The sequence below is a fragment of the Sciurus carolinensis genome, chromosome 18, assembly GCF_902686445.1.
Source record: "Sciurus carolinensis chromosome 18, mSciCar1.2, whole genome shotgun sequence".
Classification (NCBI taxonomy): domain Eukaryota; kingdom Metazoa; phylum Chordata; class Mammalia; order Rodentia; family Sciuridae; genus Sciurus; species Sciurus carolinensis.
Window position 1 is genome coordinate 6,651,354 of NC_062230.1, and position 27,390 is coordinate 6,678,743.

Consider the following 27,390-nt stretch of genomic DNA (forward strand, 5'->3'; position numbering starts at 1 on the left):
CTGGAAGACCCCTAGAAGGTGCATTCACAGAGGGGAGAAGGAAATCAGAGCAACGTCAAGGCCAAGACCTGAGGAGGTGAACTCCACCGCCTGAGGTCAGGGTGCAAGAACAGCTTGAGGCAGAGTCTTCTCAGGACTTGGGGCCGGTGGTGAGGCCTGTGGGCACCGGAGGCAGGGGACCCCGTCTTGCTCAACCAGCCACTACAGGCTCTCCCATCCGCTCCTCCCTGCCTCTGCCCTGCACTGGCTACTGCACCCGCCCCACCAGGGGGTGCTGGCCACACGTCCTGCGCAATGGCGTCCCCAGCAAACTGCCCTCTCCTGGTGAATTGAGTCTGGCTTTTCCCTTGCAGTAGCACGCATGCATTCTGTCGTCCCAGCTGGACACACGCACACGCACGCACCTTCTCCGGACCCCACTGCCCCCTCCGGCAGAGCACCGCGCCTGGGTGTGTAGCGCCTCTTCTCCAGTTTCTCAGACCCTTCCCATCAGGCTTTGGTGTCCCCCACACCGAGGGGCCTGCCAAGGTCCCTGATGCCCTCCGCGCATGCCGCATCCTCATTCTGCAGCCCCCTCTGGGCGGTCGAGGCAGCAGGGAGGCCCAGGGCCCACCTCCGAGGCCCACCCACTGCCCCTTTCCTTGTGGTTCTTGGCGTCCTGTCGCGTCCTTCCTCTCCGACCCGCCAGCCCTCCCCGCCACTTGCTCATCTTCCACTCATCCAGCACCTCAAGCGCACCCTACCGGGGACCCTGACCGGCCAGTGCCGCAGCCCATGGTGACCCCGGACTCACGCACACTCCCCAGCGGGGCCCTCCGCCCGCATGGCTGTGGACGCCCTGGACCACACGGAGCCTTTCCCCGTGTCACAGGGTGAACGTGCTGCACCTCCACGGGCCCCAGGCCCTGCCCACAGTCACGACTGGCAGTCAGCGTGGGGAGGCGGCGCCCTCCCTGCCCGCCACGTCTCTGCTTCCCCTGGTGCACCTGCTGCCCTCGGCCTGTCTGCCTGCAAGAGTCTCTTCCTGCTTCAGGCCACTCCACCGGAGGCCCTCCAGCCCCTCGCCAGGTCGGTGCTGTCACCAGCCCCCGAACGACAGGATCTGGGCGGTGGCTCCCGCCCTGGCCCTCCTGGGCTTGTGCCCAGCCTGAAGTGCGACCCTGGCCCAGAGCAGGTCTCACCAGGGGAGGTGGCCTTGGGGGCGGGGCAGGTTGGGCCTCTGCTGGCCTCCCTGCCTCCAGGTGGGCCAGGTCATTCTCTGCTGTGGGGGACTGTCCCATGCACTGCAGGATACTCAGCAGTCTCCTGGCTTCTGCTCTCAGGATGCCAATAGTGCCTTCCTGTTGGGATGGACAACAGGATACTGCCGAATTTCCCCAGGGGCAGAGTCAGCAACAGCAGAGAAGCTCTTGGGGGCTTTATTTCCTCAGGCCACCTGCCTGGGGAGGCACAGCCCTCTCTGTCCCCAAGACTGAGCAGCAGGGAGTGTCCTCTCTTCCACTAATGGCCGAGTACAGGGTGGCAGCCTCCGTCACTCCAGGAACTGCAGACTTGTGCTGTCTGAGCCCAGGATGTGCATCCAGTGCTCACGGGCACTGAGGAGAGGGCTGCCGGGTGAGGGGGCCCTTGCTTCCCAACCTGTGTGCCAACTGGCCTGTCGCGCGCCTTATCAGCAGCCAGGAAAGGCCTGGCAGCTCCTGGTTCTCTAGGGACCCCGAGAAGCACCTGATGCAGAGCAGGACTGGGTGGAAAAACCTGCTCAGGGTCTGGCGTGGGGGCCACGCCTGCAATCCGAGCAGCTTGGGAGGCTGAGGCAGGAGGATCACGAGTTCCAAGCCAGCCTCAGCAACTTAGGGAGCCCCTAAGTGACTCCCAGAGAGACACTGTCTCTAAAAATAAAAATAAAGGGCTGTGGACGTGGCTGAGAGGCGAAGCGCTCCTGGGTTCAGTCCCCGGTACCCAACCAAACCAGCAACGACGACGAACCCTGCTCAGGTGCGAGATGGCTCCTCACTGGCACGAGGCAGAAACACCTTGACTGGAGGGAGCCCTTCCAGCAACCACGGCTGCAGAAATGGCACCACTGGGGACAACTAGGTGGACACAGCCAGGCGCTGGTGTCCTGTGTGCTCGGCCTCCTTATAACCCCTCTGGGGAGATGGAGATTGACACATGACACTTACTTTCAGAGGTGTCTTGAGTGTCTGCGGGCCAGGTCGCCAGCTGTCAAGAGGTGGTGCTGGGGCACCTCCCTGAACAGTGGGCTGTCCCTGCAGTGCCCACCACTGCCCCCAACAGGGCAGCTCTGCGAAGGCTCGGGAGCCTCTCTACTGCCCTTGGTGAGGTGGGACTGAGGGCCAGGCGGGGACTGCGTCCCGCTCCGTTAAGGTAATTGCTCTGTACTGCGCAGGTTGCCCTGAATGGACAGCCTGACGGCCCGGCTCCCACCCCCCAGCCCCCAAGCTGGCTGGGCACGCAGGCCCTGGCCTCTGCCACCTTGCGGGAAGCCATGGTGAGCTGAAGCGGGACAGTGGGCTGCACCCCCCATTAGGCTGGCAGGCGGGGGCCATGGGGAGGGAGCCTCACACCCAGCTCGCCCTTTGGAAGTCCCGCTGAACACCCAAGGCTTCCACGCCTGTGTCCTCCCACGGCACCATCTGCAATGGTCTTCTTAGGGGACCAAGAGGCTTCCAATGTTGTTCAGGCCCGCTGAGCGACAGGGGAGGCAGAGGGACCAAGGCCTCGCCGGGTGTGGGCACCCCAGCTGCAGCCCGAGCCTGGAACCCTGCTCCCTCCTCCCGCCTCTGGGGCTGGCAGCCTGCAAAGCCGAAGCCACTGCAGTTCTGCTTAATTAGATTTCACTTTAAAAGCACTCAGGGAGGTTTTCTGGGTAAAAAGACTTCGTGTTGCCTGTTTGTTTTACATTTTATAGTTTAATTTGGTTGACGGATCTTTAAAAGGTGGGGGCATACCTGGGCTGGCTGACGGAAGTTTCTGGAGTTAGACCTGAGGCTGTCTAGTGCCCACCCGCAGGGTCCCGGAGGGGCCGGAGGGGACCCGGGCTGCTGGGGGCTGCTGCTGCCCCCTCAGCTAGAGGGCGCTCCACCCTAGGCTCTGGGTCTCCTGTGGAGGAAATCAAGCCGGTCTGACTCGGAGGGAGGGCTCGCGATCTTGTGCCACGCGAGGACACACACAACTCCAGGTTCTGTCACCTCTGGATTAACACGCAACCAAGTGAACTCGCCCCCAACCAGTCACACCGCACAGATGGCAATTCTGTCCCACCCAGATCTCAAAACAAGAGCACCAGCGTCACCGGAGCGTGGGGCAGCCTCGCAGCCAACTCTGCCACCCAGCTCCAGCCAGCAGGAGGCCCACATGCCAGAAAGTCACCAGCCGCCATGCCCCTCCCTCCCCACGTGCCAGCACGGATCCCCGGCCCGTCCTCTACACCTGGAGCCAGGGACAAAGTGAGGACCCCTGCTCCCTACCTGGCCAGGACCCCGGTCACTGGGCCGCTACAGCCGGGCCAGTGCTGTGCTCGGCACCTTGAGCCACTGTTCCTGGTCCCCACGAGCCTGTGAGACAGGTAAGCATCCCCATCTGACAGACAGGGAAGCAGGTGCCAGTGAGCCGAGTTCTTGGGTCAACGGTCGCGGACAGTGGGGGCCCAGCAAGCAGGGAGCCGTCACTGCGTGCCCCAATCCGCGCGATCCAGTTTCTGCCCACGGCTGACGGGAAGCCACATGCCAGGAACGCCCGGGAGGTGGGGGGACAGGTGCCCCAGCACGGCAGTCCTCGGTGCCCTTGGGGCGCGCGAGGAAGTGTTTGCTGCTTGTCCTCAGGCAGGGCACTCTGAATAAAAACGACCCACACGCCCTTGTGTTTGTATAAAAGATATTTACTTCAATTATCACACCTAGGGTGCTAGTGAATAATAATAATACATGGTGTGAGTTTCAGTGATATTGCTTCTCCATATCATATAGGGACCGTTGTACAGTGCTGAGGACGAACATCGTATGGCTAACCAAAGACAGGCGACACCAGGCCGGCGGGCGCCTCCCCCACGCCAGCCAGGCGACTTGACTCTCCATGTGGAAAACAAATAGCAAGAAATATGTCGTCAGAGATGAGTCACAGCAACACAAGAGGCTTCTCAAAGCTATTTGTACAAAAATGACGCCTTTTTTTTTTTTTGTTTTGTTTTCTCTTCTTTTTGGTCAATTGGGTCTTTGTGAGGATTAAGGAAAATAAATCTGTGATCGTGAGCGTTAACAGACGAGCTCTAGAAACATCTAAGACTTAGTGCGTTACAGAAAATATAAAATACTGCTAAAATGTAAGACGCCACGATGCAGGGGGCCGGGGCCACCACCGCGAGCGCGTGCCAGTAGTCAGGACAGGAGTGTGGCCGGCGCTACCCGCTCTCACCGCAAGTAGTTATTGCACAAAGCAAGGAGCCAGGTCTCTTACTCCGCGGGAAGGGCCGCAGGGAGGACCGTCTTTTACTTTTTTCCCCTCCCCACCTTAGTTTATAATGAGCTATTCTCAAACGCTTTAAGAATTTTGAAGGAATTCTCACGTCTCCAAAATGCACAGCATTTTCTGAGGGGCTTCAGGGGGGGGAACAAGGGAACAGGCAGAAAATGGTGAAAGAGAGAGAGAGAGAGAGAGAGAGAGAGAGAGAGAGAGGGAGAGAGAGAGAGAGGCAGAAATGCATAGACTAATTAGAGAAAAATGAAGACCCTTTCGGGGGACGGGGCAATCATTTCATTGAGGGCCTTTATTTAAAGACATAGGAACAAAATCAGGACCCCTGACAGTCACAGAGAAGGGGCAGCGTCGTGGCACAGAAGGAAACGCTCTGGGGCACAGGCAGCTGTCCATCCCTGCTGGGGCGGGCAGCAGCTGGTGTCTTGCCAGCTAGGCTTCTGGTCACAGAGCCCTTGCCCTCACGCCAGACTGTCCTCCACATCGCCACACTGGGCAGGAGATCCCCAGGTCCCCCTAGGTGGCCCTCCAGCCACCGCTGGTGCTAAAGCACACCCCCTGCTCCGCGAGATGGTCTGGATCAACTCTGTGTGCAAGGACAGATGGCGACAGAAAACCGGCGGCCTGGCAGGAGACCACTCTCTTGCTGGAGGCGACGGTCTAGGCCAGGCCTGCGCCCTCTCTGGCCAGGGCTCGTGGAACCTTCATGAACCCAGAAGTCTTAACAGAGGCTCTAGGAGGCTTTGGGGAACTGAACTTGGCTTTCCTAAGTTTCCTCTGCAGCTCCTCCCGCGAGCGCCCTGGCTCGGCACTTCCCTGCATTGGCGGCTTTTTGTTCCACTCTCGTGTAGACAGTTAAGACCAGTTTTTGAGTGGCTACTCAGGAGACAGCTGTGTGATTCTGCTGGCAAAACCCCCTCTGCACCCTCAGGCTCTTGGGTTCCCTGGGGGCAGGGGGCAGCAGAGGACAGTAACCACTGGAGTGACAGCAAAAAGCACTCGTAACAACGACAACAACACAAGACAACAACACACTCCTGATAATTACTCAAATGATTAACCTAATAATAAATAGAAGAGGATAGGTAGAAATAATTTTTTTCTCAAGGACATATCCTTTGATAACTATCCTCGCGCACGCTGGCAGGTCAGTAGCAGTCAGGCCATCTCAACAAGACAAGGGGAGTGCTGGGGGGACCGCTGTGGTCTCAGACCCTCGGGAAGGTTCTCAGCTGCCGCTCCCGGGCGCCCCCCACCCTGCCACGGCCAGGCCGGCGCCTGTCTCCCCTTGGTTCATGAAGACACAGAACTACAGTGAACATACTCATCCGCAACCGGGATCGACCTGGTCTAAAGCTTACTTTTGAGTTCATTTGGTGTGCAATACGCTTTTAACAATGAAGCAACATGATTTCTATTGCACGAGCTTATACATAGTCCTCTATTTAAGTGCTTTCTGTTTAAAGCAAACTACCAAACAACAACAAAAGAAGAAAAGAGGGGGAAAGGAATTACAAAATAAAAGCAGCCCCGGGCCACTTGGATGCAGTCTTGCCGAAGGGTGTCTTGTTTAGCCAGCGGAAGTCCCAGCGCTTCCGCACTCTGTGCTTCTGGTTTTCTCCTTAGGGATAGAGCCGTGACATTGGGATTTAAGGCACCTTTCCTTTCTGATCACAGAAAGCTTGATACATAGCATATAGCATATTTTGTGGTAGAAATTAAAGCCCAAACACTACAGAAATTACAGTAACACCAACTACAGTCTCAACATTATGCATGAACTAAAGTCTCTGTGAAGAGCAACTCAAAGGCATCCGCGCCGAGTGGCGGGCGGGCAGCTTCCGCACAGCCGCCTGGCGCCCTCTGCTAGCCTGTTCCCAGGATTCTTCGCCTACGATGCCCAACTTTTAAAGTTAGCATTTCGGAGGAGACTAGGCGCCTTGGAAATGTCTCGTTAAAGCTAAATGTCACTTCATCCAAAAATGAAAACTTGAGATGCCACCGACAGTGTGGACGCGAGATCTTTGGAGGGGAGGTGGCAGAGGCAGGGCCTGGGCGGGACGGGGTGGTCCGTCCTACTGCCCTGGTCAGGTGCTCGGGCCATCAGGCTTCTGTGGCCAGGGCTCATTCTGTGTCTGCTCGCTTCTCCCACCAGGACTGACCCTAAGGGCCCTAAAGGGTTCTGGATCTTTCTGGAACTTTACTTGGGGACTTACTTTCCTGATAGATTTTGCCTATCAAAAAGGTAAAACTGATGGGAATGGAAATACGATGGGGCCATTCTCTGGGTCTGAAGTACGCTGGCCAGACCGGCATGCCTTAGAACGTCAGGCTGCCACCTTGCCCCAGTGTCACCAGGGGCTTGGTGAAACGGAAGTGGTGGCAGCACTTTCTCCTGGTAAGCCACTAGGCACACAGTAGGCACACAAGCCCTGGCTTCCACTTCTATCTGGAGAACGTCTTGGCCATCGGAGTCGCCAGAGCGGGTGGACCCACATGTGACCAGCTGCCCTGGGGGCTGGTTTTCTTCTGCCCTGAACAGAGACTGGCACAGTCTTTGGGGGGGGAGGCAGCCCCACAGGTTGGAGAAAGCCAGGTATCCCTTCCTGCCCTCGAGATGTCTGATGTTCGCCAAGGAGAGCTCGCAGTGAAGCCAAGGTCGTGAGACAAGAGAGACACGGACGGCCATGGAGTCCTGGGGAGCTGCTCACATGGCCACCTGAGCAGCAGGGGTGGGGGGACGGCTGTGACAGACTTTATAGTGCTACAGGGATGCACAGGAAGCAAAGGCAGACCAAAGCCAAGGTCCTGAGGCCTGAACCAGCCCTGCCTGCAGAAGCAGCAGCTGCTGCAGCTGCAGAGCAGGTGAAAACCACGAGAAAAGCCACGTGCCCTGCAGGGACACCCACCCACCCACCCATCCCTGACGTCCTCTCAAAAGGAGAGGCCACAGGCCTGGCCACCAGGCACGACGCTCACGCTGCCCACGTCCCAGCCCGCTGGCCTCGCCGTTCTGAGGAGTGACGTCAGGTGGAGAGCACAGGTCAGTGAGGTAGAAGGGGACAAGGGAGGAGTGTGAAGATGAGGGACATCCAGCTGGGGACAGAGGCAACTTCAAAGAGCCAACCACCTCCTGGCCCCGGTCACTCTGCTGCCCCTGCCCAGTGGGCTTGCGGGCATCAGGACCACCTATCAGTGCCTGTCACAGCGCAGTTAAGGCAAAGGCTCACGATCTCGTCGGCAACCAGCTCCATTTCACTTTGTGCTAAGAAGGGACCTCCGTGTCCCCTGGGTTCCTCTGCCACTTTCCAGTGGGATTTGGTTTTCTAAGATGAGGGGAATGAGAAACATTGCATAGAATGCCCCAAGTTCACGATCACCCGGTAGAGAGGATGGAATGGAGGGAACAGAGGAGGAAGGGCAGAATGCAGGGGGAGGCGCCTGCTTGGTGGTCCTGGCCCACCCTCGAGGGCATCGCCTCTGTGTGATCTCAGGGTGGCTGGCCATCACCCAGGACCCCCGCCCCAAGCTGCCTCCTGCCTGGTCTGCTGCACGACTGACCCTGGCCCTGGCCAAGATGGCAGATGGGTCTGAGAGCTGCCCATGTGGGTCTGGGGGTGGCGAGGGGTGGGGGACTCTCTTGGCCACAATGAGAGGACAGAGGCTCTGATGAACCCTGGGTGTGGACCACCAACCATACCTGACCATCCATGTCAGACAGGTGTTTTTTAAATGGGGAGGAAAGAGAGAAGATGACCGGAAGGAAGCTGGACAGGGAGGCCTTTGTGCTTTGGGGGTAAGGAGCTGTCCCAGGGAGGCAGAGCGCCGTCCTCTTTCCCTCCATTACTTTAGGAGTGGTGCAGTTTGACAGGTGCCTTGGCACTTCCCGGAGGTCTCTTCCCAGCCTGCACCCCAGGGCCACAACCATCAGAGGCCACAGGATGTCATGTGCCTCAGGCAGGTTGGTTAGAATAAGCAAGTCCAGCTCTCTTCCTCAAGGTCTGAGGACAGAAGCCAGACCTCCTGACTGATCCAGAAGGCTGGGGTGGAGGCGAGGGGGGCACCAGTCTGGAAGGTGCCTGCCACTTTGGATACCGTTAAGGGGACTTGGGCGGGAAGCAAGGGTCAAGAGGCCAGATGCCAACACTACTTTTAGGCCCGGCCTCTGCTTAGCCAGCTGAGTAATGGCGGGAAACTGAAGTTCTGAATGCTGCCTCCAATTAACAAAAAGAAGCCATTTAAAATGGTAATAATGGAGCTTGTAATTAAGTGTTAGTGTTTTATATGAAACCGTTTCCCCAGGGAGAGGTACAGATCAGCTTTCCAAGCTGAGAGAGCATAAACAGGAGGAGAGTCGGCTGCCCGTGGGAGCCACTGTTTGGGTCACCGGCTGCCAGAAGGTCACCGCACGGAGGGGCGCTGTTCAAGGCACTTGAATATTGCTTATCAAGATGAAAGATGAACCTTAGACTCAACAGAGGGGCTGGCCGGGGCTGTGCCCCACTCCACAGGTATCTGTTATTTAGCGGCAGCTCTTAGAAGCGTTACAGACAGCTAACTTAACACAAAAGATCAGAAGGTTGGGATCTCAATTAAAAAAAAATAAATAATAGAGAAAAAATACTAACACAGAACTGCAAGCAAAATCCAACTAACCAGCTGATTGTATTGAGCACCCAGATTTAAGTCTGGCAGAAAAGACGGGATGGAAGTCAACAGGAACCCAGCACAAACGAAAGCGACAAACCCCAAAATGACTGAATTGCTCGGAAGAGCCCAAGTGGCTGTCATAGGCCGTTACCATCGGGCCGCCAGGATGGACAGATCTAGACTTTCCAATTTCCTCGATTTAACACCTGGTAAATAACAGTCATGCCTTTAAAACTGAAGCACTAGCCCATCGGCTCCGCCCACTCCCTGCTTTTCCTTCTAGAGCAAAGTGGATATCCAGAGATTTATCACACATGACAACGTTCCCCTGAGGTTCTTGTGGAGGGGACACCACGGTACCATCAGCTGCTCTGCTTGCTTCTCACAGTCCTCAGGGTCCCTGGGGTGAACACACTCTTCTCGACACACCTGCATTGAGCCGATGTCAATCATTCCCCTTAAGCTCCTCCATTGTGAATTCTCTTCTCACTGAACCAGATTTCGAGTTCAGAAATGACGCAACCATCCAAAGACAAACAAAGGGCCTGCCTCCCAGCCTCCTAGAGCCTTCTGAAAACTTCTTATTCATGAAAAGGCATTGTCTTTAGTGTAGTGACTCTTAAATTTGTGAAAACTTGAGCTAAGTGCTGCAGTTGCAGGTTAAAAGACTGTAAATGAAATACATAATCTCTAAAACATCATGCAAGAAATGTGGTTTCACATCTCACAAAGTCCTACACGTTAAGTAATAACAAGCACACTGAGGTGTAATAGCGGGAGCATACCTTTAAAATTAGAACTCCCTCCCACCCCCCCAAATCAAAAAAGTAATATTAATTAAACTTAAGAAGTAATGAATGCACCATTAAAATGTCATCCAAAGATGTTGACCTAAGACAAAGGTTTCAATGATACACAATACGGTCAAAAAGTTTCAATCAGTAATATACAGTATGACAACTACATCTTGTAAATTATACCCAATACTGCCGGCAGTCTATCCCTCTAAAGAATATTTGCCCCTTTCATCCTAACAATCAGATAATAAAATACAGCACCTATAAATAAGCAAAAAAAAATATATATATATACCGAAATCATCTATTGTTAGTTTAAAGATATGGCAATAAAGGAGTCTAAATTAGCAAACTTGTAGAAGCCATAACTGATAAACAGCTTATTGAAAAAGGTGGCAGTAATGCACTCTATGTGTGCACAGGTACTTAAGAAAATACACAGACGTATAAAATTGCACACACGCACGCACGCACACTCTCATCCACCTCTATTCTCACGCATATACACATAGACAACAGGAGGAATCCGAGACAAGTTAGACTCTTGATTTGTACTTAGACTGCCCTAAACTGTGCATAAAAGAACCTTCCAAGAGGCGAAATGGATGAAGGGCCGATGGTCTGGTCTGGAAGTGAAGAGCATCAACGCTGTGTGCGAGTTTGGGCTTCTCTACAGGGGTGGGAGCGCAGCCCAGACTGCCACGTTCTCTTCTGCAGGGAAGGACGCTCGCTTCCCATGAGTTCCATGGGGTCATCAGTGCTTGTGGTGGGAAGGAGGGGAAAGAGACAGCGTGCATGCGCACCAGCTCGGCCCAGGCCCAGGGAGCATCTTCCGCCGGGGGGCTCGGTCCAGCGGGCCAGGAGAGTGGTGTGAGGTGAGGCGCACGCGTGCAGGTCGCTGCATGCGCGCCGGGGCCAGCCTGGCCCCAGGACTGCCTGCCGCCACCCTGCCGGCCCTCTCTTCCCTTTCCCTCAATGCGCGTACATGGGCGGACGCACGAACACAGACGAGGACACCATAAATTAAACAAAATGAATGGGTACATGCTACAGTTCTAACTTGTCTCCTAAACCTCCCAGATATGAGGTCTGATCAGCGTGCTCTGCGGTTAGAGGTTAAAAAGCAGATTATAAAATACCTAGATTCGGATCTTTTCTTTTTGTCCTGATTTGGCCTAGAATGGAGTGTATTAAACAAACCCTGGTCGGCAAAAGCCCAGGGTCAGTTAAAGCTATGGATCAATGTGCACTACATGTCAGGATTCTATTCACGTACAAGAAAACACTACGGTCAGCTACCACAAAATCAGATATTTTCCTGATGTGACTTTTCTTTTTGTTAAAAAATATGTGGAGTAAATGTGTTTTATTTTAAGTCAAAGTTTCAAACAAGAAGATTCTTTTCTTGAAAATATTTAGGAATCCAAACTAGTGTGTTTAGAGTCGGTTTGACTGTGCAATCTCTTAGTGGCAACTGAACAGCTACAAAAACTTTCTTTTTTAATTTTTCTGAAAAATCCCCCCCCCTTTTCCTGGTTTAAGAAGATAATAGTGTATTATCGCTCTGAAGCCATCAGATGGCAGATAAAAAGCCCCCTTTTAATATGTGGGTTTGATTTTTTTTTTTTTTAAGCCCACACGAAAGAGGAGGGCGCAAGGCAAAGCTGTAAGAGTTATTCCAGAACCTGTGGAAATCACTTAGGGCAATAAAAAAAACACTTCAGGGTACAAAAAAGCTCGACTACACATTTCCGTTTTCTTCCTTGAAAACACGACATAGATTGGGCTTAATGCTCCTTTGTTTTCTATATGCACCTTGGCCTATGGCGATTTTGCCCTGTGGCCCGCAGGGCGGTAAGTGCGCAACGCGGTCCTGCGGCGCGCGCCCACGCGGACTGGCCCGGCTGGGCTGGGCAGGCGCTCGCGGCCGCGGCCGGGCGAGGCCGGCGGGGCGCCCTCAGAACTCCCATTCGATGGGCTCCTCCCGGCTGGCGGCCTTCTCCAGGCGGTGGATTATGCTGTTCAAGTTGGCGGCCTTCTTCTTGCGCAGGGGGTTGTCCCGCGAGTCCCGGGCGCCCGCCGCCTCAGGCAGGCCAAAGAGGCTCTGCAGCGAGCTGGGCCTGCGTGCGGCCGCGGGCGCGCTGGTGCTTGGCAAGGCGCAACTCCGCTCGGCGCCGTCCCGGGCCGCGCCGGGGCCCTCTGCGGGCGCGGCGGCTGAGGTAGCGGCGTCCTCCCCCGCCGCTGGCGCGGCGGGGTTTGGCACGGGCGCCGGGCCGTCGGGGCCATCGGGGCCGTCGGGCGGCTGGGGCCGGCCCGCGTCGTCGGCGTCCTCTGGGCCCGGGGTTCCCGGGGGCGGCGGCTCCGCCCGCTCCACCCGCTCTGCCGGCCGCGGTGCCTCCTCCCGCGGCGCCCTGGCCGCGGCGGCCTCGGCCGGCCCTCCCTGAGACTTGGCGGCGGCCGCAGGGCCGCCCGGCTCCTCGGCGTCGGCGGCCTCCACGCCGTCGCAGCTGTCGCCCTCCGAGCTGGGCGCGGCGCGGCCGCTCCGGGCCGATGGCGAGTCGCTGGCGCCCGCCTGGCCCTGGCTCCCAGCCTGAATCTCCTCGATGAACAGTTCTCTGCGGATCCGAGACCTAAGAGACACAAGCAGCGATGCGGTCAGCGGGCTGCTGCGCACCCTCGGGCCCCTGCGCACCACGGGCGCCCACTCCTTGCGCCTCTCCACGCCCCAGGCTTAGCCAAAGGCTCCTTTCCAATCCCAGCCTGCCTCCGCTGGAGTGGAAGAGGATGGGTTCCTTGATTCTGTTCACCTGACCTGGTGCTTGGCTACAGGAATGAATGAATGAATGAATGAATAAAATGAAACTGCATGGTGCCCACGGTGTCCTCATCAGGACCTCGTTGGGGGAAAACCAGTTATTAGCACCCAAAATGGGGATCTTTCACTTCCAGCTCTAAACCACAGAAGGTAAGGGGCTTCTAGCAAGATATTACCGACTTGTGTATTTTTAAAATCTTTTCACTTTTTTTTTATTGGTGCACTAAAATATACATAATAATGGAATTTATTGTGAAATTTATGCATGCAAATAACATAATTTAGTCATTTTCATTCTCCAGCATCTCCTTTTTCTTCCTCCTCTGCTTCTCCCTGGTCTCCTTCTACTCTTAATTGGTCTCCAAATTGTGTTTTTGACTAATTCTAAGTGGAGAAGTTGAGGAAGTGGACACTTGATCAAACAGGAGGGGTACCACATTTGTGTCCCAACCCTTCAGGCAATTTTTGGGGGGCTGTGCTGGGGATGGAACCCAGGGCGTGTGTGTGCTTGGCAAACGCTCTGCCCTGGGTTCCATCCCCAGCTCAAGAGAGTTTCAGTCCAGCCTCCTCCACCTACAGTGGGAAACGTGCCCTGGTACTTGGCCGGATTGGCCGGAACACTGTTCTCGACTGCAGGCAGGGCAGCATCCTCCCTTTAAGAAACAACTGGCACTGCAGGCCCTGGTCCTCCCTGCTTGGGAGCCCTGGTGGTGCCATGCAAGGGCTCTCCTCTGGTTCTTCCTTCCACCACGCTCACAGTTCTAGGCTCCATCGGCCTTCTCTCCAGAGGGCTGGGGAAGCCTCTGAAAATGTGCGATGTCCACTGTTGGGCCCCAGGGTTGGGCATGCATGAGAGATCTTCTGCGGTACTGCTGACTCAGTAAAGGGAACATGCAGTCCAGTCAGGTCCTGTGCTGATGTGGAGCCAGGAAGCAGAGAGCTGTGGTTTCCTCCAGGTATTAGACCTCTTGGGGACATGAGTTAACCTGTTCTGCAGTTACTTGCTTCCTGCACAAGAATGGGCCAAGAACCTTGCCTTAAGATTTTTGAGATATGATTCAAAAGGAAGGGTTCTGTGAAGCCCCTGGGAAATGGCAGCTGCCATGATCAGTCCCTGGTGCCATGCTGGGAGGGTGGCCCTGCTCTGGACTGGCTTCCAAGCCCCTTGGCGGTGAGAAGACCAGGTGGGTGAGCAGCCAGTCCCACCCTGCCCTGTTAGGAGGTGGCAGGCTAGACGGGCAGCTAAGGTTTGGTTCGTGCCAGGCCCCAAACAGAGTGCAGGCATTTTGGAACCAGGTTTGCAATCTGGCTTTGCCACTCCCTAGCCGTGCAACTCGTACAAGATAAGATAATTTGACCTTTTAAGCTTCAGTTTCCTTTTTCTTTTCCTATTTTCCTTTTTTTTTTTTGGGCGGGGGATACTGGGGATTGAACTCATGGGCACTCTACCACTGAGCTACATTCCAGCCCTTTTTTGTATTTTATTTAGAGACAGGGTCTCACTGGGTTGCTCAGCATCTTGCTGTTGCTGAGGCTGGCTTTGAACTCTCGATCCTCCTGCCTCAGCCTCCCAAGCCATAGGGATTAGAGGCGTGCACCACTGCACCTGGCTTAAGCTTTAGGTTTCTTATCTGAGAAACAGGAGGACAGTTTCTTCCTTGCAGAGAAGTTATAAAGATGAAATAGGTATTAAATATATAATACTGGGCAAAAAGTAGATCAACAAAAATAGTGACTCTTTTTACTGCCCACTACCTGACATGAGAAGGCAGGCATGCAGTAGCACCGAGGCAGCGGGCCAGGATGGCGGGAAGGCATGGGCCTGGGCTGTCGCACCTGCCATCTTGGTTGACTGCTGGGACCAGCGGCACTCTCAGCGCAGCTGGAAGGTGAAGCACCTATGAAACTCCTGGCCAGAGTTTGGCACATAAGATGTGCTCAGCAGAGAGGAGACTCATCCTTCTCAGCCTAGACTTGTCTTCAGGTTCATAAGGAAGATTTTTCTTGGGCAGGGGTGTAGAACAGTGGTAGAACATTTGCCTAGTGTGCACGAGGCCCTTGGTTCAATCCCCAGCACTGCAAAACCAAAATCAAAAGCCTAAACTTAGGAATATTTTCTTCCACATAGAAAGATGGGGTTCTGGGGGTGGCTCTAATTTTTTTTTAAATTTCTTTTTTGTTGTTGTTGTTTATTTTGAGACAGGGTCTCACTAAGTTGTGGTGGAGGCTGGTCTTGAACTTGTGATTCTCCTGCCTCAGCCTCCCTAGCTGCTTGGATTACAGGAATGTGCCACCATGCCTGATACTTTTTTAAAAATAATTTATTAATTTGGGTGCTGGGACTGAACCCAATGTCCACTGAGCTACTCCCTAGCCCTGATTCTAGTTTCGACAAGTCACACAGGCTGGCAGAGGCCATGTGTTTAAGGCTCAGCAGTTTCCACTGAGTGAACCTGTTCTTCCAGGGGGAGGTCAGTGTCCTTGGTGGTGTTCTGCATTCTTGGGAACATGGTCAACTTGAGACATTTCTCATTCCCTCAGGGTCAGAGGATAAGGAGAAGCCTGTATTTTTTTGAAGAGGGCAAAAACTGACCAGCAGTGAGGTCCCAGTGGGCCAGAAAAAATATCAATTTTCCCTGTTTGACCCCTTGGAGGGCACAGCTAAAAACCTGCCTTTGGGACTTCCACACATCTAGGGCCTGGGCTAGTTCTCTTGGAGAGCCAGTGGCTTACACCAGGGTGAGCTGGTCGGCACTGAGAGTGAAGGACCAATGAACTAAGGCCTTGGAGCCAGCACGCGGCGAGAACCTTTGCTTTCAAGTTCACCTGCTTCAGGCAAGCAACTTCTGCTCTCTGAACTTGGGGATGGAACCCAGGGGCCCAGGCATGCTGGGAAGTGCTTGGCCACCAGGCTGTACCCCGCCCGGCCAGTTCTTCACGTGGTTTCGTTTGTCACCTTCATTCCGTTTCCGTCCTCGTTTTGGGCACCACACCTCTCGCCCCTCCTCGGGTCACCCTTCAGATCCCTGCCACTGAAGCCCGTCTGCCGCCCGTGGTCTCCCACCTGGCCTCGCCCGGCCTGCTCTGTTGGGCCTACTGCTTTTCTTTGTCCCTGTTTCTGCCAAGGGCGGAAGCTGAATCTGCTTTTGCTAAGTGCTAAAGAGAGGGTCCCCACAGTGACAGGCTGGCCCCCATGGGATGGGCATTCGTGTGGCTGTCAGAGGCCAGCAAGAGGGACAGCAGCTGGGGAACCTGAGGGAGCATGCTGTCCAGGAGGCCTGTGACCGTCGGGGAGGGGAGTGGCTCGAGAGGTCTGTGGCCTTGTAGCTCTGCGTGGAGAGCCTCAGCCCTCTGGAGCTCTGGGGCTGCTCGAGGGAATGTGGCAGACCTGCAGAGGGACCGCCTGGCCCTGGCAAGAAGGAGCTGCTGAGAACCTGACCCATGTTTCCATTCGCTCTCCTGTTTCACGGGCAGCAATGGGGTCCTAACCACTGGCCTCCGTCTGCCTGTTTTGATCCGACTGGGATGTGGGATGAACAGGCTGGCTGTGCGCAGTTCCTGAACTTTCTGTCCTTGCGGGAGCCTGCCTGGGCTAGTGCTGCCTGGCCTGAGGGCTCAGGTGGCAGGCTCTCTGGGCCACTCATGACAGCCTTCCCTGGCAATCGGGGGCGTGGCCTGGCCCCCATTTCCTATGTTAAAATTCCCCTCTTCATGTAGAACCTGGGTGGTTACTGGCCCCTTAGGACACCCCAGCAGGACTCATGGGTAGGGGAGGCCCAGTCAGAGACCCAAACTCCTCCCTCCAGCCCCAGAGGTCTCTGCTGCCATCCCTTGTTCCAGGTGAGCGGTCCCCACCTGCATTGGCCACATGTGGGCACTGTCACTGTGGCTTACTCAGAAGAGCCTGCTGCAGGTTTACTGAGCCACAGAGAAAATGACATTCTCAGGAGAACCAGCAGTGGAGATGGTCACTTATAAGGTACTAATGCAGCAATTTCCAACAGGTACTGGGACTCCTGGTTGCTAGTAGCAGGGAGTCTGGTTATAGCAACGGCTAAGGATCCTTCAGGATCCTTCAGTGGCTTTCCAAGCTCCTTCCCACAGAGCTCTGCGCCCTCACCGGCTTAATGCTCCTCAGGCCCTCTGCAGTTGAAGATGGCCCTGCATCCTGATGTGCTTGTGAGGATCAAGGGTGTAATGTTGGTGAAAACGCTCACTCGGATCCAGGGCTGCTCACGAAACCTTGTTAACTCACGAACTTTCCCTAAGAAGGCTCTCATGCTATTTCGTTACAAGACTAATCAAACCGATTTGAAAAACAATACTATAAAGACCCCGAGAAGACAGAATTACCATGGAAGAAATGCTCACTACCTGGGGACCATGAGTGCCTATGCTGTCTCTTGTTGGGTGACACAGTTGAGAGGTGACATCTCCCTGGGTCACAGCAGATGTGGACCGTGGCTAACTACACAGCACTGACTGGAAGGAGCTGGCCCTAGAGTCAAACAACATGGAAACCCAACCGACACACCACACCAGGGTCGCCGTCCCTGTGTGCCGACCCGGGCTCTCGGCTGGGGCTCTGGGGTGCGGAGGGCCGTACCTGTAGTTGTGGAACCAGTTGATGACGGTGCTGGTCTTCAGGTTGAGCTGGGTGGCGAGCTCCTCGATGGTTTTTGGTGACGGGTATGGCTTCTGCTGGTAGGCTCGCTTCAGAGCTTCCTTCTCTTCAGGAGCCAGCACCACGCGGGGCTTCTTCAGCTGGTGCTGCGGCTGCGGGCTGGCGCCCTGGCTGTAGTCGATGCCCACTGAAGGGGGCTCGCAGGGCTGGCTGTCGCTGACGGAGCTGTGCCTTCGCTTCATGTAGGCTGTTGGGGAGAGAGCCAGGGTGAGGTCAAGGCTCTGTGGCGGGGCAGTCCCACGCCCTGGCCCCAGCGTGAGGGTGACAGTGTGTCACGGGCCTGCCAGGGCACCTCCACATGCCTGCGCTAGAACCATGCTGTCCCCAGACACACACGATGGGGCCTGCTCTGACGTCACGTGGCGTCCCTGGCTGTCCCTGCACAACCTGACAGTTCAGGAGGGCTGCAGAGAGGATCCAGATGGATGACCCCAGTGGAGGCGACAGGAAGGTGATCGCAGGTGCCAGGGAGGGACAGGGAGGGAGAGTACTGGATGACTGAGGTGGGCTGAGGGGGCTCTGCTTTTTGGGGGAGAGATCTTGAAGGACAGGGGGAGTAACCGGAACACACAGGCTGTGAGGCAGAAGAGGAAAAGCAGAGCAGGGTGACAGACGGCGTGCGGCTAAACCTCATGTGCACAGTGGCCGTGGCGGAGCATGGGTGGGGCCAGGGCGGGCCCAGCTTGACCTCCGCCCTGAAGGCAGAGTCTAACCAAGCAGTGCGGGAGGACGGTCTGGGCCATAGAGGACACCAGGGGACTATGGAATAGATGCTGCCGTGGCGACACCAACACACCAATGATGCTCCCAGGGAGAAGCCACGAGGGCCAGGAGGACAGCCAGGGGATGGTGGCTTCACAGAGGGGCTGCGGGAGGCATCAGACGCTGCAGAGAGGAGTGTGTGGTGAGGACCCAGGTGTCCCTGGATGCAGCGATTGAGAGAGAGCTGGAGATGGAGGCTGAGGCGGGCAGACCCTGGTGCAGTGGAGCCAGGAAGAGGATGCTGGGAGGCCAGCAGGGGTCACACCCCAGAGGCAGAGCCATAGGAGAGAAGAGGGCGAGTCCAGGACTAAGCTGGCAGAGGCTGTCCCTGCCCTGAGAGGAGGTGATGGAGAGAGCGATTGGCTCGCTGGGGGAAGGGGAGGACGGGATATGAGCGGGGTGGAGGAGGGAGATGGGGGTCAGGTTGTGGGCTCCAGGTGAGGCTGACCCTTCTTCTGTCCTTGGGGAAGGCAGGAGGAGAGACTGAAGATGCAATGGGAAGTCATGGGAATGGGGCAGAGAGGGCCAGATGGGGCCGGGACACATTCCCAGGGACTCCAGTGAAGCTGGAGACACCAGCTGGGAGCACTGCCCAGGTGGATATAGCTTCTCCGGAAGACCCAGAAGCCCAAGAGAATGGTGGAGGAACTGGGCAGGGTGCAGAGCGGGCCAGGACGTCCAGGAGGAGGGGAGATGGGTGGGGAGCACGGCCGGAGAGGACGAAGGGGTGGCTGTACACTCGGGGCCCCTGGGGAAGGAGATACAGGTGGAGGGAGCTGGGTACCTGGGCTGAAGGTCTGGGAGACAGTAGTTTGGGGTGATAACACGGTTCAGGGCACAGCCAAAGGCTGAGGAGGTTAAAGGACTTGAGACCCAGGTTCTGTACAGGTCTGGCGGGCCTTCTGTGTGGGGATTAAAGCCCCCCGGCTGAGGCAGGACCTGGGGCATGGAGGAAGGCCTGATCCCAAGGCCATGGGCTTCCAAATAAGCAGGGAGTGAGCAGGCGGCTGGTGATGACGGAGACAAGAACCCAGGCCTGGCGGAACTGGCCGAGGTAGCAGGAAGAGGCTACAGCAGCGCCCCCGCCCCCCCCGCCCCTGCAGGCTGCCTGGAGGGGCAGAGGGACAGCAGGGGGCAGTGAGGACCTGGGCAGTTAATGAGTGGAGTCAGGTGAGGTGGTGGCACTGCCACAAGGCTCAGAGACTCGGAGGGGTGCCTGCTGCTGGGGGACGTGCCGGGGGGGACAGGAAGGCCTGGGCCCTGCTGGCACAAGATTCCGGGCTACTGCCTGGGCTGCCCCTTTCCCTCTCTCTGCTGTGCACTGGTCACTGCTGACCATGCTTCAAGTCAGAAGCCACTCGGCCCTGCAAAAGCTCCCCCTGCAGCTGTCTTCCAGTGGACTCTGGAATGTGGCTGGGGCTCTCTGCAGAAGAGGAGAAGAGCTGCCTGCGGTGTAGTGGCACCTCCAGCCGCCAGGCAGCAGGCGCCTATCGCTCCCTCCTGGTGACCTCGGGGAGGGAGACGCCACCGTGTCCTTGTCCCAGCTTACAGGTGAGGAAACGGAAGCACTGCGGGTTTCAAGGCTTCGCCGGAGTTCACATAACAAGCAAGGGACGGGACCCAGGTCTGCTGTACGGCTGCGGTGGGGGCAGGCCCTGAACAGGGTCTGGGGGGCCACAGCAAGCCAGCCAGAGAGCAGAGAAGCCTGGGTCGTTAGGGCCATGTGGCCCGCTGGGAGAGGGCCATCCACACAAGGGACAGCGGGAGAAGGTAGGCTAGGGTGGAGGTTTGTGGGAGACAGACACAAGAAGAGGAATAAAAGGCTAGTGCTGGCGGGAGAAGAGACTGAAGCCTTCTGAGAGAGAAGGAAGCACAGGGTACACAGGTGTGAGCCACGGGGTCTGTAGGGTCTGTAGGGTCTGTAGCAGAATTTTTCTTTCTTTTTGTGGTGCTGGGGATTGAACCCACGAGGCCCTTCAGCAGGCTAGGCAATGCAGAATTTCCAATCTATGCTATAGACGGGGCACCAGTATTTTGAAGGAATACAAATTACTAACTCTCATTTACGGAGCACTTACTAGGTCATCGCCCCCCACACCACTGTGGATCAACCCAGGGCCTTGTGCACGCGAGGCAAGTGTTCTACCACCGAGCTACACCTCTAGCCTTGAAGATTTTATTTTGAGACAGTCTCACTAAGTTGCCCAGGCTGGCCTTGAACTTGGGATCCTCCTGCCTCAGCCTCCTGAGTAGCTGGGATTACAGGTGTGCCACTGCACCAGGCTAAGTACACTCTTTCTAACACTGGTGGCCTGGAGAGTTAGCCTTTTTACCCTCAACGTGCAAGGGAGGAACAGGCAGGGGAGGTGCCTAGCTCACTTGCCTTTTTATTGGTAGGACTATGAACAATTGAGAAAGTAAGCTTCCCCCAGAGAAGATGAGTGCAGTCTAGTCAAAGGCCTGACAGAAAGAGCCCCAGACTTCCAGGTGCCCAGGGTCCTTCCCATCATGGGAGTGGCCTAGGGGTTGGCAGCGACCACAGACGCTGAGGAAGCACTGGGCTCAGGTACCTGCTGTGCGACTGGCTTCTCAAGTGAGCAGCCCTGGCGAATGACACATAGGACAGTGGGACTGTACCGCTCTGGGATCCGGCATGCTGGGAGGACCAGCCCCGTGAGACAGTGATTCCTTCACAACACAAGATGGCGCCCAGAGCCCGTGTGGAAGGGGTGCAGAGGCCTGGGGAGTCCCTGCAGATCTGTGGGGACTGAGGTGCCTCCCTACTAGCCCAGAATGAGAAATATGGCAGGGCACAGTGGACTCGGTCCTCCTCTCTCCTGATGTCCAAGAGGACATCTGCTGCTCAGGAGGGGCTGGGTGCTCCCTGGTCCCGAGGGCAGCCCCAGAAGCTCAGTGGCTGCAGCAGCCTCCTGACGCGCGAGGGCATGTACCAGGCAACAGACATGCTGGGCTGACACTATCCTCCTGCCCCTGCCTCTGGTAGGACTCTGCCAACGTGGTGTGGCCCAGGCCACTGGCCTGCAGCGCCGTCTGGAGATGCCCAGGAGGCTGGGGCCTGTGTCAGAGCCTTGGTCCACACACCTGGGGATGGCTGAAGCCCGGCTGAGGGGCCTCTGCCCAGGCTGGCACTAGTGAGCAGCAGCAGTGCCCTGGGACCCAGGGTGGCAGGCCCTTGGCAGCATGGTTGAGTCGGGTGACCTGTGGCGGTGCTGCCCTGCTCTTCCTGACTGTGGAAGCCAGGCTGTCCCCTCCAGCGCCGAGGTTGGCTTGGGGAGGGCGGGTCGGTGGAGCTCCAGCACAGGAGCTGGCAAGGGGAAGCACTGGGAACAGAGCTGCTTGCCGAAGACTCGGGTCCGGGAGTTTTGGAGACGGCGCTCGGACGCCGCTTCTTAGAGCCTCAGCCCATTCCCTGGTCAGGGTGAGCAGGGCTGCTGGGCTAGACTCTCCTGGGGTCTTAGGAGGCCACCAGCCTGGGCTCCCCACCCACTCTGGCTCAGATGCCCTGGGTGTGGGGCCAGGCAGAGTCACATGAGTGCCGGTAAAGGCCATGTGGTATTAAGTCCCTCTGTGTTAGCTGAGAGAAGGGTGGTCATCGCTGGTGCCCACCTGCACTAAGGGACTTGGACTTAGCCACCCAGTGACCACAGTGGGTGACGGGAAGAATGGGGGCCCAGGTGCTTAACAACCACGGACCGCAAGATGGAGCAGGCCAGCTCTCCACCACCAGAGTCTTCCCCCTCGGCCTTTCCCATGCTGTGGCCTGCGTGGTGGGGAGAGTGAACTAGCATCTGGACAGCACCTGGGGGCATCTGGAGCTTGCCTCTAGAGAGAGGTTAGAAACACACAGGAATTTGCTCTGCCACTCACCAGGCTGGGTTACCCTAGTGGAGGGACCTCACCTCTCTGAACCTGAGTTTCCTGATCTACTAGATGCATCTCTCCATAACAGGAAAGTCTTGGGCATGTGGTACACGTGCGGTAGATGCTGGAACAACCCCCACACAAGAAAAAAAGATAAGCCAATGAGCTGTCACTCTGTGCTGTGCCCTCAGTGCTGAGAGATTTTATATTTGGGTTGCTGATCAGAAAAAGTTACAGGTCTTCCCAGTCCTCTCAGGCATTCATCAGCTGATGACCACCCCAAACCCCCTGCTCTGCCCAGCGCCTCGGTCCCTCACTAGCTCTCTGCGGAGGATGTGAAGAAAGGGCCTTCTGGGTGTAGCTCAGTGACAGAGGGCTGGCCTCGCGTGTGCCAGGTCCTGGGCTCTATTCCAGGAACTGCAGCCCAACCAGCCACACAACCAAACACCACCAGCCTGTGGTGAGTGGGGCCTCCCCTGGGTGGAGATGGATACCTTTCTTCTCCATCCGCTTCATGTCCATCAGCTTCTCCACGTTGTTGGGGTCATTTAGCCACAGCTGCATCCGGACAAAGGGCTCCCGTCCCTTCAGACTGAGCTTGTGCCAGGGCTTTGGGCGGGCAAGGAGGTCAGAGACGGAGCCTTGAGTGAGCCCCAGGATGGTCTCCCCAAACAAGCGCTGACCTACAGGGAAAATGGAAACAAGAGACGGTCATCCAGGGCCAGAGATCTGGGAAGATGCGGGGGTCAAGGTTAAAATCAGACATGGGTTCAACAGCCCAGTCTGGCCAGCTGGGGCCTGGCACGGAGCCAGTCCTTGGTAGTAACATTTCTTTTTGGGGTGCTGGGGATGGAACCCAGGGCCTCGTGCATGCTAGGCAAGTGCTCTGCCACTGAGCCCCGCCCCAGCCCCAAAACATTTCTTCAGTCAGACTTCTGACAGCCCCACAGGCAAGGGAGTGGACCCGACGCCTGCTTCCGTGTCCACCCAATACAGGATGCTTCTCCCAGAGAAGCCTTCCGGTGCCGGACGACCTGAGTCTCAGTGTCACCTGCAGCACTTCGGAGAGGCAGTTAAGTCCCCAAGTCCAAGTGCAGGGGGTGCAGTAGCACAGAGAGACCCTTGGGCTACCTCCACCCAGCGGCGCCTGTGTCTCTCCATGATAAGCAGTGTTACAGGTCTCGCTGGAAAAACGGCACTTGACCCAGGGCCACAGCTAGAGTGAGGAGGCTGCATTCCCCGCTCTGCCCTGAAAGGCAGCCGTTCCCAGTTCCACAGCCCGCTCCGCAGTCCACGCAGCCTTGGCTGAGCGCCACAGAGAGGATCAAAACCCCTCCAGAGCCCTTTCTTCCCCCAGGCGGGTGGCGGCCTGCTGCACAGGCTCGTCAAAAGCCGCGTGGCTGCGGAGAGCAGCAGCGCTAAGTCTGAGTGCTTGTTAGTCGGCTTCCCCGAGGGCCTGTGGCTGGGGTGAAGAGGGCCGCCACTTCCAAAGCTGTGTAGCGGGATCCGTTATGACCCGACCTGACCGGAGGATTTGAATGAGCAGGACTCGTTAAGTGGAAATGGAGACTGGGCCAGAGAGGACAGCGTTTGGAACCACCAAGTGTCCAGGACACTTCCCTGCAGCAGCAGGGAGCCCGCCAGGGCTGGACTCTTCCCTCTGGGGCCACATCCACCATCTGGGAATGGAAACAGCACCCTGAGCTCCCTAGTAAGGGGGGAAGAAAACCAGCGGCTCTGCCTGCGAAGTGTGGGTCCTCCAAGTAAAGGGTTATGGTACAGAAAGCTTCTGATTCAAGAAAAAGATTTTTATATCAGTAATTTTAACTTTTAGAGATATTTACTGGGGCTGAGGGTGCAGCTCTGTGGTTAAGGGCGTGGCTGGCATGTGGAGGACCTTGGGCTCAATCCCCAGCACCCCAAAAACCAAAACCAAACACAAAACACCTGCTTTTGCATACGCTTCGTTGAGTCTATAAACACCAAGTCCTTCCCAGTTTCTTTTTTTTTTGTAGTTGACTTAAATAAAATTTTACTTAATTTTAATCGGGTAAACTAATCTCTTTCGTTCTATGAGCTCACTATTGCTCTGTCAGGAGAGCAATATATACGAAAAGCTAGTTTCTATTTTCTGGGCCTCCTTGGGGGAAAACTATCAAGTGATTATTCTTAGAAAATTATTTGCATCACTTTGAGAGCGTGACTGGCGGTGGGTCTCAATCATTTTCCTGAGAACCTGAAGGGAGCCACACCCCCCCACCTAGGGGAACGTGTACACAGCAGGTTCTGCACCTTTCAAGGGACTGACATGAACAAGCCAGAGCCAAGGCTGAGTTAAGAGGGTGCCTGGGTCTTGACCAAGGGCCAGCTCTGCTGCCCAGTTCGGTGGCCTCTCTGGGGCCACAACTCCACCGAGAGCCCCATGAGGAGGAAGCTACTTCTCCTGCATAGCTGAAGAGCAACCACAGGGACTGCTTCTGGTGGCCAAGTCCAGGGGACTGCGGTGGGCTTTTCTGGAAGGTCCTGTCAGTGAGGAGGCAGTCACTGGTTTGGTGAGCAGGCTTGTCCTCGGGTCACTGGTTTGAGTTTTGCACGTCTGGAAGTCCTGTGGTCAGCTGGGTACTGCTCAGGCTGCACACGACCAGCGTCAGCTGAGCCTCCAGCAAGAACGCAGTGGCAGGTCCAGGGGAGGCTGCAACCTCCCTCTGCAGTCTCTTAACCTTGCTTTTGCTACTTGGGGTTTTTAAACGGGGTGGGGTGGTGCTTCCTGGATGTGGAACAGGACTGAGGAGGGGGCTGACACAAGTCCAGGACTCCTGCACGCTTCAGTAGCCCAGGAACACATGCTGAAACCAAAAGCTACATTTTCATTTTTATGAATTAATTACAAACATTCTCGGTTGATGCTGTTTTTCATACTCTTTGGACACTGCACTACAAAAAGTTGGGGTGAAGGTCAAGCAGTCACTGGTCCCTGACCCCGGCTGCAGGTCACCAGGTCAACCTGCCACAACTCAGCCACCCCCTTCTACTCTCACATTCTGGGAAAAAATAGACACAGGCGCCTCCTGAGGGTCCCTGACCACATCCCAGTCCCCTGTGGTGTCTTGGTGCCCAGCATGGGGACGCTGCTCCTGGAAACATGGAGGGCCTAAGGGCCAGGAGGGCCACTTCCAGTCTCTGCCCACTGCCTGGGCCCATCCTGCCCCTGCAAGGTTGCAGGGGCACCATGGTGTGAAGTGGCGAAACGCCCGTATTCCGAGGGCCCAGCTGCAGCCCAGTGGGGCACGGGGCCCCAGAGAGCCACCTCAGACAGAGCCCAGGAGGGTGCAGCACGTTGGGCTGGGTGTGACACCAAGGGAAGGTGACAGTCAGCTCTCCAGGGCCACCCTGGAACGCCAGGGAACTGAGGCGGTTTCATGAGGTGGCAGGATGGTAACAGGACACAGGACGGTGGCCAGCACCCAGGAAACCATCAGCACACCAGTTTCACTGAAGGGTCAGTCACTCATCCCACAGCAAATAGTGAGGGCTAGCCGGCACGGACCCAAGCCCTTGGACTCTTCCAGGAAGCCACCAAGCTGTGGAGCTGACTGATTCTATCCAGCTGGTGCCCACTGAGGGGCTCTGCTGAGCATGTCCCAATACAGATGGTCTGAGTGGGCCAATTCATCTGCTCTGGCCACCAGGGTCCTGGGAAGGACAGGGGCTGGGACTGACCTGTAGGGCTCTAGATCCCTCAGGAGCCCCTTAGGGTCCACAGCTGTCGGGTGGTTGAGATGGCTCAGGTTAGCTTAGTTCTCTGCACTGCTGGGGATGCACCAGGGCCTTGTGCGTGCCAGGCCGACGCTCTCCCGGAGCCCTCCCAGCCCCGCCCCCATCGCCACAGCCTGCCACCTGCCGCCTGAGCACCTACCGAGGTTGTTGTCCGTCAGCACCTCCTTGACCCTCTTGGTGATGCCGTAGGTGTCCAGCTCTGGAGACATGGCTACTAATTCTTGAATGCTGAGGGCCGAGTGTCCGGAGAGAGGCAGGGGGGTTGCAGGCTGGGAGTCTGGAGCTGGCGGGTCACTGGGTTCTGGTGGTTTGCCATCTTTACTGGTCTCAATGGGTGGACAGGGCTGCTGGACCAGCTCAGTCAGACTCTTCACGGACTCGCTGGAACTCATTGGAGACTCGGGGGCAGGGCTACAGCTGGCGGAGGTCTTTGGAGTGCTTTCTGCAATTAAAGACACGAAGAGCTGAGCTGAAAACAGCCGTCTTTCGCCATGTGCGTCCACCGTCCCACTTGGGGGACGCTGATCAGACACCCGTGTCAGAGCCAGTGTGGAAGTTGGTGGATTTGCGTGTGCTGTAGCATGGTTTTTTGACTGAGAGTAACCTCTAATTTTCTGTATTAAAAGAACAGAAATAACACTAACAAGAGGAAAAAAAAAACAAACTAGAGGTTTGAATAAAAGGTTTCTGAAGCCTTAATATCAGGGGCATTCTGCTAAGAAATATCTGTCATATTAATCATGCGTTATCACTGTCATGATTTCTTCTAATGAAACCCATAATTCTTATGATTCAGAGGGACTGTGGCTACATTATAACTTGCATAATTATTTTGTATTTTCCAGAACAAAAAGAATAGATTATTTAAGTATGGGCTGCCTTGATGTGTGGTCACTGCAGTGGAAAAGACCCTTGAACCCAAGGCCTTGCCTGCTGTCCCATCACAGCGTAGAGGGACTCAGGTCTCCAGACCTTGGAGTGGTTTTTACTGTGACTGCCCGAGGGCTCGCCAACTCTGGTGGAAGATGGGGAGATCCAAGGCGCGTCCACTCTGTACCAAGCCCCTGGGGCTCCCGGGACTGCTGGTTTGGGAAAATGAAGTTCTTTGTTCATCCCGCCACGCTGTGACCCTCTCTGACGGTGACTGGCCAGGGCAGGCTGTCAGGCTCCGCTCCTGAGGAGGGCCACTGCTATGCTGGGGTCACTGCTGGGGTGCAGCGGCGGAGGCTGCCCTGGCAGCCACGACACTGACAAAACAGGCTTGAGCAGAGTTCTGGGGTGCTGAAGAAAGACTGGTCACTTCCAGAGACAGAGAAAGGCCGTCTGGGAGGGAAATGTGAGGTGACTCAGCATCGAGGTCCTACCCACAAGGCCGATCTACCCCGCCAGCTTGGCGTCTGGCACTACCTCCCACCCCCACTGAACCCCACACGGGTTCGTGTGTCTTCCTGAGCCCTGGGCTTATCACAGAGGGTGGGCCTCAAGGTCTCTTCTCCTGCTGCTGCCCCAGGCCCCAGCAGGCCCCTCAG

The 27,390-nt window shown here is 56.3% G+C and overlaps 1 protein-coding gene across 10 annotated transcripts in view; it reads right to left on the minus strand.

Moving 5' to 3' along the window:
* The window catches only part of Cux1 (cut like homeobox 1), a 316,806-nt gene that overhangs the window by 10,740 nt on the left and 278,676 nt on the right, over nucleotides 1-27,390 (minus strand). For 7 of the 10 annotated variants that reach the window (XM_047533873.1, XM_047533872.1, XM_047533869.1 and 4 more), the window contains 4 exons: nucleotides 26,001-26,303; nucleotides 22,579-22,767; nucleotides 17,363-17,627; nucleotides 4,157-12,571 (listed from right to left, as the gene is read on the minus strand). The exons of the other annotated variants lie outside the window; for them this stretch is intronic. In XM_047533873.1, the coding sequence (XP_047389829.1) occupies nucleotides 11,899-12,571; nucleotides 17,363-17,627; nucleotides 22,579-22,767; nucleotides 26,001-26,303 (1,430 nt within the window). In that variant the 3' untranslated portion in view covers nucleotides 4,157-11,898. Of the gene's footprint in view, nucleotides 1-4,156; nucleotides 12,572-17,362; nucleotides 17,628-22,578; nucleotides 22,768-26,000; nucleotides 26,304-27,390 lie in introns of those variants that run through there. 10 annotated transcript variants of the gene reach the window in all.